The sequence below is a fragment of the Vitis riparia genome, chromosome 19, assembly GCF_004353265.1.
Source record: "Vitis riparia cultivar Riparia Gloire de Montpellier isolate 1030 chromosome 19, EGFV_Vit.rip_1.0, whole genome shotgun sequence".
Classification (NCBI taxonomy): domain Eukaryota; kingdom Viridiplantae; phylum Streptophyta; class Magnoliopsida; order Vitales; family Vitaceae; genus Vitis; species Vitis riparia.
Window position 1 is genome coordinate 7068469 of NC_048449.1, and position 10352 is coordinate 7078820.

Here is a 10352-nt window from a genome sequence, read left to right on the forward strand (position 1 = left end):
TCTCAGGCTACTCTGTTACACTGACAGATTCTCATATCTCCATTGTTGGTTTGTAGCTCTGAGTAGAAAAACCCAAACTGAATTGCTTTCAGGCCAAGACCTTCTATAAGAAAATGGGAAATCTCAGGAAAGTATGGGGTTCCATTTCAAATAATTTTTTCAGGAGATGAGGTTGGTGAACACTTTTTTGTCACGGGAAGGAAGTCTACCAACTCTACTGCGACCTCATTCGTATCAAGAAGTTCATCTCGAAAGTAATAATGTAAAGTTGTGATGCTTTTGAAACGGAGAAATCAAAACCAGACTTTGAATAGGCCAAAAAGATCCCTGTGAGCCATGTGGAATCAATCATACAAGTCCCACTAGGCAATACCAAAACAAGTGAACCCCCCCGCATGATTTCCACACTGAAAAAGCCAACCCACTGCTTCTCACTCTTCCCACCAAGAAGATTCCATGGATTTCCCCTCAACCCCATTTCAATTCACCTACATTCTCGTTTCCTCTTTCCCTCTCCTCTTCGTTGAGCCTCGGTTCTTGACCTGAGTGGGTTTTTCTCTGCTTCCAAAGATGAGTAATCTTGCTGAAACTGCACCCATCTCCAGTGCCCACATCCCAACCCTAAAACTCATAGATTGTTCTCTCAGACTCTGTGTGATCCCTCTCAGTGTTGCTACCATATGGCTTACTGTAACCAACCAACAGGATACTAGCATCTATGGGAAGCTAGAGTTCAGCAATCTCACCGGGCTCAAGTAAGAAACATTCAGTTTTCATGCTCTCACAATTCTCCGAAGGCTGTTTGATTCAGGCAGATGAATGAATTTATTATTGCAGGTACATGGTTTGTATCAGTGGGGTTTCTGCTGGTTATGCTCTTGTTGCTGTTGTTGCTTCATGGGTCAGATGCTTAGTTAATAAAGCATGGCTCTTCTTTGTCTCGGACCAGGTTTATTCTGACCTTCAATCCCTTTCTGGGTATTCTCATTTATGACAAAAACTCTTCTAGAACTACTGAATCTTTTGGGTTCTTTTTCTCCATTTTAACGTCCAGAAGTGGGTGTTTTTTTTTTTTTTAATTTATTTAAAAAAAGGAATTCTTATTGTCCATTGTAAACACAAATCATCAAATTACAAAAGGTTTGAGAAACCATTTTGAATTTGTAATCAAATTAATTATTTTAAGTGAAACAACGGTGTGGGTGAAGTTTCAGGAAAGAAGCCAATTTTGGAAAGGACTTTGTGGTCTTTCCCTAGTCATCAAAAGTTCCCAATACCCTTTTGCTTTTGAGAATTCCCCTATCTTGGCTTTTGGCTTCTTCTGTATACGCCTGTGAGTTTCTTGTTGGGCCCTATCAATCTGTCCCACCATCACATGGTCTGGCCTTCTAGAGTGGTTCAAAACTTCAAATAACGATGCCTTTGGGAATTTCCCCATTTTGTTTCTTGGATTATATAGATGTGTTTTATGATTTTCTGGTTGAAACTCACTAATCTGCCCTACATCACATGAGAGGGAAAGACAGACACAATTTGAGTTACAGTTTCAGTTGAGAAAGCTAATCTTCTTTTGTTTTTGGGTTTTTTTGGAGCAGATTATGGCTTACTTAATGGTCACATCAGGGGCTGCAGTGTTGGAGATACTGTATTTAGCTTACAAAGGTGACAGGGGTGTGTCATGGAGTGAGGCCTGCAGTTCATATGGGAGGTTTTGCAGTAGGGTCAATTTGGCTCTGGCTCTTCATGCATTGGCTCTGTGCTGCTTCCTTGTTTTAGCTGTGATCTCAGCCTATAGGGTTTTCAGCATGTTTGAGCCCCCTGTTTCCTCCAAAGAGTTGGAAGAAGAAAGGGCTTCATGACTTCTCAAATGGGTATTTTTTTTGGGTACTTCAAAAAAACAATATGATGATGATGATGAGTTTATGTAATATTTCTTTCAATGAACTCTGTATAATATCAAAAATGAAAATAATAAGCTCTCCCAAGTTCCCCACTATATTAAAGTATTTATAAAATTAAGGGTAAATTGTCCAATTTGTCCATATTGATGCAGGCCAAGAACCCTTTGTCCAAAAAGTGCAGCCCACCTTGGTGTACAAACCCTAGAGGCCTTTTGCTTTGCTCCCCTCACCTACCACCCAAAAGCAGCCAATATGGCCTCTTTTTCTTTTGTCCCATGCCCTATGTCATGTGGGACATTTATCCAAGACGGTGCCTTTGCTTTCTCTACAATCCTCCGAGGTGGACTTTGCCCCAATCCTCATCCGATACATTATATATGATAATAGACATGTCCACTAGTGTGGATAGCTTTGCCTTGATGTCCCTTGCCTAACTACTTGATTGGTCTTTTAAGCTTTATTTTATAAATTTTTTGGGGTTTTAGATTAAATTATTGTGTGATCAACTTTATTTTTTAATATACACAATTGACCCATCTCATGTTCCTATGATGCAACTATACGGTGTAAGATATATTATCCACTCTAACTCGGGTTTTTACAATTTTAAAATAAGTCTATATAATTAAGAGAAACTTATATATCACATATCTTAAAGGTAATTTTTTTTAAAAAAAATAAGTTTTTAATCTAAATATAATTTATAAATTTATATTGAAATAATTTTTTTGCTAATATTTTGAAAAGTGGAAAGTTTGAGACATATTGAAAAAATGGTTATTTAATATTTTGGGAAGATAATATAAAGTCATATTATCCCATCATTTTATCATATGGTGAGTTGATTACAAATCTATTACCATCATTAAATAATTCATTAATATCTAAAATTTGATAATTATTTCTTGTATTAAATAATTACTTTTAGAGAAATTTTCTCTTTGAAGAAACATCCTTTTTTATTTTTATTTTATTATAATCTATAAAAGAAATGATTATGGCCATGACTCATTCCAACAATGAGATGGCACTATGAGCGGAAACGGCGTCGTTTCAGGCGTTACGTTTGATCTCAACCAAGCTTCACTGACTCATTGATCAAACTCATTTATTACGAGGGTCCCAAATTCTCGTGAAAACCCTTATCCTCTTGATTCCCATTTCTGATTTCTCTCAAGATCAAAGATTTCCAAGTTCGTTGTTTTTTTTTCTCTTTCTTCAATTTTCTCAGGTAAATATTTTCTTTTTTCCCAATCACTTCTTTTGCTTATGCAACAGAAACCCTAATTTGCTCTGTTTTCACCAAAATTGCAGTGACGTTTCGCAACTCCATGGCCAGAAGCTCCTTCAAATTGGAACACCCCCTCGGTTCTCTCTCTTTCTCTCTCTCCACTCAAATATATGTTTTTTTGTATTTTATTTGTGGGTTTTATTTTTTATTTTTTTTCTTTTGCGATTATGATCTGATGTTGGGTGATCATAGTTAGATGTTGTTGGACTGTTGTTTTGGTGGGTGGTAACGTGTGAGATTTACCGAATTTCTTTATGATCTTTACGTTTTCATGGGTTGACGGTGGAAAGGGTTGAAATTAGTTTGTAACTAATCGAACTTTATGTTTATTGGTGGAGTTTGTGATATGGTTATGGGTGATTTTTAGGTTTTGTGTAGAAAATCAGTGATCAATTCCAGTCTTAGGTATCCTGAATCTTGAATCTTGAATCTTGAATCTTGTAAAACTTTTTAAATGTTTATGATGGGTTTATGATACAAGTTTTGGTAATTTGAAGTTAATGTAGAGAAAGCAAGCGATCAATTGCATTCTTTAAATTCTTGTTTATATAGAGAAATCTTGAAAATTTGATCTTGTAAAGTATTATGGGTTGTTGATGCTTTAAATTCATGTTTATGATATGGGATTTTGGCAATTTTGAGGTTTTACAGAGAAAACTGGATTAGTCACACTAGTGTTGACCTCAAACCTTGGATCTTTTAATATGTGGTTCAAGAATTGGGAAACTTGAGCATGTATTTTTTTCATTGGATGCCCATTCATTTAGTCTAGAATAGCATGTTAATCGTGGAATTTCTGTCAGCTATTGCATGAGGGTTTCATGGGTAAATGTTTTTCTTCCAGCATGTATTTGGTAATTTGTTCTAAATGGTTTTTTTCCTTATATGCCAGAAAGGAGGCAAGCAGAAGCTGCTCGCATCAGGGAGAAGTATCCTGATAGAATACCAGTATGAAACTTGTGTCTCTTACATCAAGAAAGTTTTTGGACGTCTCATATGTTATGTGTGTCTAAATGTTGTCTTTCTTTATATTTCTGGTGCCATATAGGTTATTGTGGAGAAGGCTGAAAGAAGTGACATACCTGACATTGACAAGAAGAAGTTAGTCAAACATCTTTATTTTTATTTTTTATAAATAGAAGTTAGTCAAACATCTTGATTATCATTTGTGCTTTTTATATCCATATTTCATGAAGTTTATTCTCCTTACCTGAATTTCCATCATGTTTAAAACTTTATTATTTTATATTTGGTTGAGATTCTTTTGTCATGTCTTGTGTGTTCTTGGAGTTAGTTTCTGTTGACATGCAGAATGGGAACTATCATTGTTATGTTTTCAGTTAATGCTGTGAATTGGATATATCACTTGTGACCACGATGATATAAATCAGTGCCATGATTATTTTGTGCTTCTAAGTAAATTCCCACTTATCTACTTGTATTTTACTTGTTTCACATTGACTTATTCTTTGTGGAGGCCATAATAGATGTATACTATCCAGCTTAGGTCAATTGTTGCCTGAATTGAAAGTTGTTATCTCATAATTTTGTTTTTATTTGTATTTTTATTTTTGAGCTCAATTGGATCCTTGAGGAGATGACTATTACAAATCCAAATTATGAGTTCTAGAGAACTATTTGTTTTTACTGGTCTCTGTCATTTATTTTGGTTCACTACAACAGAATTATAAGTTGATTCTAGAAAGCATTGTGGTTCAATTCACTAGGAATTTCACTGATGGAGAATTAGTTGGTTAGGAAATTGTACTGTTTGAACTTTGGAACTGGGTTCTTGTTTTCCTTCTGTTACCTCTTATATTGGCTTTATCATTGGGATTTGCTTCCACCCACACCCACACCCACCCCCACCCCCTCTCTTTTTTGATAAGTAAGCTTTTTTGGTCCCATTGGGCCTCAAACCTGGACCTCTTATGATTGTACCCCAACCCCTTACCACTTGAGCTGGGCCTCAAGAGCATCCTAGGGATTTTTTTTTTCCTTTATACTGAAAAATTACATTATCTGTTATTTTGCTCCAAAAAGTACATGTTTATCTATTCTTGGTGGCTTAGTTCTTTAGATTGTAGTTAATTTAACTCTACTAATCCATCGTAGCATTCAACACATGGGGCCTACCATAGCTTCAAGAAACTGGTATGTAATACATGTAACAAGCAAAGCTCCCTAATAGTGACGAAATGGTGGTTGATGTATACCACCCTCTGTAGGGTGTAATCGATGCTGTGTTTACCTGTTACCAAGTTAGAACACATTTAGTACCACCTGTATCACACACAAGCCTCTTCTTTTGACAGCCCAAAGGTATGAGAAACATGTGATCCTCTGCAAATGACAGCACACTAGTTATGCGTCCTCTGCTTCCTCATCTACAAGAAGTTTCAAGATGGAAATCATTAAACAGTCAACAATAACATGTTTCTTACAATAGAACAGTTTTTTCGTAGCATTCAACACATGGGGCCTACCATAGCTTCAAGAAACTGGTATGTAATACATGTAACAAGCAAAGCTCCCTAATAGTGACGAAATGGTGGTTGATGTATACCACCCTCTGTAGGGTGTAATCGATGCTGTGTTTACCTGTTACCAAGTTAGAAAACATTTAGTACCACCTGTATCACACACAAGCCTCTTCTTTTGACAGCCCAAAGGTATGAGAAACATGTGATCCTCTGCAAATGACAGCACACTAGTTATGCGTCCTCTGCTTCCTCATCTACAAGAAGTTTCAAGATGGAAATCATTAAACAGTCAACAATAACATGTTTCTTACAATAGAACAGTTTTTTCACATGCTATCATGAAGTTACAACGATTGGTTTTGTTTTTATTTTATTTTTATTTGTGGTAGTAGGTTTTCACATTCGATTATTGTCTTATATGGCAAATTCCTGTTTAGCTGATTTTATCAAATATTATCCTGAGTTCCTACTTCATGATCAATGCAGATATCTGGTTCCTGCTGATCTGACTGTTGGGCAGTTTGTTTATGTGATCCGGAAGAGGATCAAGCTTAGTGCTGAGAAGGCTATTTTCATTTTTGTCAAGAATGTTCTACCACCCACTGGTGAGAAAGAATTCCTTTTTAATATTCAAATACGCATATCGATGATGTAGTTTCTGTAACTATTTATTATTTATATTCAGTTATTTGTATTTTGTGTTATCACAGCTGCCATGATGTCTGCCATCTATGAGGAAAACAAAGATGAGGATGGTTTCCTTTACATGACTTACAGTGGGGAAAACACATTTGGATCATTTTAACGGAATCAAGCTGAACCCATGTAAATAAGAACATGATTTCTGAAAAGTTGTAAATTCTCTGCAATATGATATCCTACCTAGTGGGGCCTCCTCTCAATGTGGCCTCTTCTTTGACTATGGCCTTTCTTTTAATTTGGATCTATGAGTTACATATATCCAATTTGATGCAGAAAATGTTTTCCAGTTTCCTTACTTTGGTTTCAATTATAGTGAATCAATCTGGGTGTTGAATACTTGCTGTTGCACAATTTCAGAATTTGTCATGTTTCATGTGACACGGGTTTTTTTAGGGGTGTTGTGTGGATTTTTCATGCTCTGTGTGACGCCTGGCTTTTGGTTTTTCATATGTGACGTCCTTGCCTCTGCGACTGTGACGCATCCATTCTAAATTGTGATTGATTGTCTTTTACTTAAAGAAAACAACAGCTTCCGTAGAATAAAAGTGCTGGCCCAAAAGGAAGTGTAGGGGCGTAAAGACTGCAAAAAGCCTAGTTTGATGATTTGTTTGGTAGCGGAGAAAAATTGAAAAAAAAACCTCTGGAGGAAAATGTATGTGCACCAATGGCTGCAGTGGTTGAATGGTAGATCCATCAATCACAAGTTCCATGGTCCTTGGTCCTAGCAAAAGCCTCATTTAATCAGATTGGACTGACTCGGCCGAAGAAGTGTTTTTTGATCTTTTGCAGATTCATCCAAACTTCCTTCACTTGCAATGCTTGATGCTACTATGCTGAAAAATAATTTGGATTAGCTTTGTTTTCTCCATCTATAAAAGCAAAACCCCTATAGCCCTTCTCAGGGTTCCACTACAAAAAGAGGGGTATTAACTATTAACCCACTCTTTTCAGTGGGAGGGCAGACGGAAAAAGCGGTAGAAAATGAATTTTGCATCAATGGAGGCAGCATGGTTGAACAAGGGATACTGTCGTGCTGGTGTTTTGCTCAGCGTTAGGTGAGGCGGAATGCAACAAAGATTGAATGTCCTAAATCAACCTACATTAGCCTTACTTCCATAACACAGGATTCAGCCCTGGATCCCCTCTACTTCGAAAATGCGTGTTCTATTACCATGTATTTGAGTGAATCTCGTCTCTTACCAAATGTGCGTGTTGTTCACTTGTAGTTTGCATAACACCGCTTCTCTCTTTGGTAATGCTTCTGGGTAGTTTGTGTAACTCTTTAAAGAAACAATTCTGTGAAACGACTAGGAGGAATTGACATTGCTTCAGCACCTTGGCTAAGTTTGAAATGACATCAAGACCTCATGTGGTGACATCTTACATCCATGGGTACCTATGGCATGCGGGGTAACATGCCATGCACACAACAAAGTAACAAGTAGGGAGGATTATGACGCTAAGAAGCATGTCAGTGCAAGGGGACAGGGCTATGAGTGCAAGGCATGGGCTTGGTGGTAACTTAAGGGTGGAAACACATAAGTGTGCACATGTAAGGCACCATGTGGGTAGCTCGGCTTGATGAAAAATTCAAGTATGAGATTTCATGGAGTTGAGATTTTTCCTTCAAAAAGAATTAACTTAAGAAGAGGTTTCCAAATGGAAGAACATTTTTTTTAGATTTTCTTTAATTTGCGGAAATCTATTGTCAATGGAAGCACTTATATGATGTCTCCTCATAACTTGGAAATTACTTCAAATGTTCCTTGAGTAGGGGGTGACTCTCTTAAGGGCGGTGATGGTGGCAACAATGACATTGCTTTGAGAGCACAATATGAGCAAGTATGATGTTGAGCCCTTTTAGCATGCACGCATAAGCATAATGCCATGAGTACAATGCAACACATGGGGTGTGATTGTGGCACACAACATAAAGTAGACATGCCTCATATGGAAGGAACTAACAAGGTTGGCGCGCATAGGCAAACAGAGCAACAAACATGAGTCATGAGAGAAAATGAAGACTTAGCACATCAAGGCTATGTTATAGCAAGTATATGAGACAAGAAAGGAATTATCATGCATGGGCCACCTAAACACATTCTAATGGGCTAAGTGGTATATGTGGGCTCAACATGATATAACACTTGGCATTGGGGAGAGCATAACCAAGGGTTATAAGACACTAAGATATGACACTTGGAGACACAAGGGTATGTCACTTTAGCATTAGGGAAAACCCATGAAAGGGGCTTTTGGTACTACAAGAGTTGGTAGGAGAAGTTGTAAGACACAACTAAGAGTCTGGTGGCATGCAATGACACAACTAAGACCTATGAAGATAACGTGATAAAATAGTGAGTTGTTGAGCTTAGGACAAGTGCCATGAGCAAAGGCACACAATGCAATTGCTACAACAAGTGACTAAGTGTGCAATGGTTGAAGCCTTGAGAGAATCCACTACTCAAATATGATTGGGGTTAGTGGGTAGGTTCCTAAAATGTACGTATAGAGCTTTAATGCCTATAAACAGTATGTCTTGCCAGACATTCTCTGTTCGAACTCACTAAAAAGTATTGTGAGAGTCTTGTTCATAAAAGGTCTTAGTTGTTACGAGAGTACTACAATTTAGGGATTTTTTCCTATGAGTGTTACTTTGTGTTATTTTTATCTTGTAGGGTTTGGAAAAGGCTAGCTTAAAGGGTTTCTAAGTGATGCACAATGCAAAAAAATTTTGAAGTAAAATTTGTGCTTGTAATAGTTAGAACCAAAGTTGCATTGCAAACACAACATGGTTAGTGGTGTTGTAGAAACAATGCATGAGTGGGTTACTTTTCTTGAAAAGTATGTTAGCAAGGCCCCTTGTGATTATTATACCACTTTTGGTTAGTGATGTTGTAGAAACATTGCATGAGTGGGTTACTTTGATTGAAAAGTATGTTGGCAAGGCCCCTAGTGATTATGATGATACTTTATCTGATAGAGGCATTCAATGAACTTAGAGTTCATAGGAACTTGTTGGAGGCAACTTGAGTTCAACAAAGGTGAGAGTACAAATGATGATGTTGTTGGAATAAACATTTACCAATGAATATTCCTACATGGTAGGGGGATTGAACCCATGAACTCAAGTTTGCAAGAAAGCAACTCTGCCAAAGTTTGCAAGAAAGCAACTCTACCATCAGACTAACTTTTGTTATTTGCAATATAAATGATATATATACAATTCATAAATGTAAATATCTTATACTCTGCCAAAGTTTGCAAGAAAGCAACTCTGCCAAAGTTCGCAAGAAAGCAACTCTACCATCAGACTAACTTTTGTTATTTGCAATATAAATGATATATATACAATTCATAAATGTAAATATCTTATACTTATGCATTTATATTATATATATATATATATATATATATTATAAATTAATTAATTTTAATTCTTATGTATTTTGTATATTAATTAAATATGAAATAAATATAAATTTATAAATAAAATTATCAACAAGTTAAAATAAAAAATATTTATATATGTATTATTATTTTTTTATGTTATTGAATACATTGAAATTATATAAATATCAATAAAATGTATTTTTAAATTTTAAATATTATTTTTGGATGTCACAAATTATATCATACATATGTCAATTTCTTTAATAAAATAATATCAAATTTTCTATTATTACTTTTTATATCAATTATTTATATTTTTTCTTAGCATTTATATAAGTTTTGATTAATTTTCATCTCACTGATATTTTGTGTAAGAATAACAACCGATATTTCTAGATATATCCATAAAAACCAACATTTTCATATATATATATATATATATATATGGGCCCTAGAAAAAACTCCTCAATACTAGAAATACCATGCTTAGCTAAATCTAAAGTCATTGGAAGCCTTTTCTTGAAAGCTACTATGGCAAAATTGTTGTAATTGTCTGTCAAATTTCAACCACAAATTATTCTT

The 10352-nt window shown here is 35.8% G+C and overlaps 2 protein-coding genes across 3 annotated transcripts; both read left to right on the forward strand.

Moving 5' to 3' along the window:
• Positions 1-36: 36 nt before the first annotated feature.
• LOC117908817 (CASP-like protein 2D1) lies at positions 37-1996 on the forward strand. Its single transcript, XM_034822589.1, has 3 exons — positions 37-755; positions 838-949; positions 1596-1996. Exons 1-3 carry the CDS (start codon positions 571-573, stop codon positions 1857-1859), a joined length of 561 nt encoding a protein of 186 aa, XP_034678480.1. The 5' UTR covers positions 37-570; the 3' UTR covers positions 1860-1996.
• Positions 1997-2967: 971 nt separating this feature from the next.
• On the forward strand, positions 2968-6713 carry LOC117909570 (autophagy-related protein 8C-like). Of its 2 annotated transcripts, none has more exons than XM_034823629.1 (6): positions 2968-3132; positions 3216-3269; positions 4085-4140; positions 4241-4293; positions 6162-6280; positions 6361-6713. In XM_034823629.1, exons 2-6 carry the CDS (start codon positions 3233-3235, stop codon positions 6408-6410), a joined length of 315 nt encoding a protein of 104 aa, XP_034679520.1. In that variant the 5' UTR covers positions 2968-3132; positions 3216-3232; the 3' UTR covers positions 6411-6713. The 2 variants fall into 2 exon arrangements, with proteins under 2 accessions (XP_034679520.1, XP_034679519.1); XM_034823628.1 differs by having other exon boundaries at positions 2981-3132; positions 6386-6713.
• The last annotated feature ends 3639 nt before the right edge of the window (positions 6714-10352 follow it).

Coding starts and splice junctions, on each gene's coding strand:
- LOC117908817 (XM_034822589.1), top strand. CDS start 571: ATGAGTAATCTTGCTGAAACTGCACCCATCTCCAGTGCCCACATCCCA. Junction 756..837: donor AGCAATCTCACCGGGCTCAA/GTAAGAAACATT, acceptor TTATTATTGCAG/GTACATGGTTTGTATCAGTG. Junction 950..1,595: donor TCTTCTTTGTCTCGGACCAG/GTTTATTCTGAC, acceptor TTTTTGGAGCAG/ATTATGGCTTACTTAATGGT.
- LOC117909570 (XM_034823628.1), top strand. CDS start 3,233: ATGGCCAGAAGCTCCTTCAAATTGGAACACCCCCTCG. Junction 4,141..4,240: donor AGTATCCTGATAGAATACCA/GTATGAAACTTG, acceptor GGTGCCATATAG/GTTATTGTGGAGAAGGCTGA. Junction 4,294..6,161: donor CCTGACATTGACAAGAAGAA/GTTAGTCAAACA, acceptor TGATCAATGCAG/ATATCTGGTTCCTGCTGATC.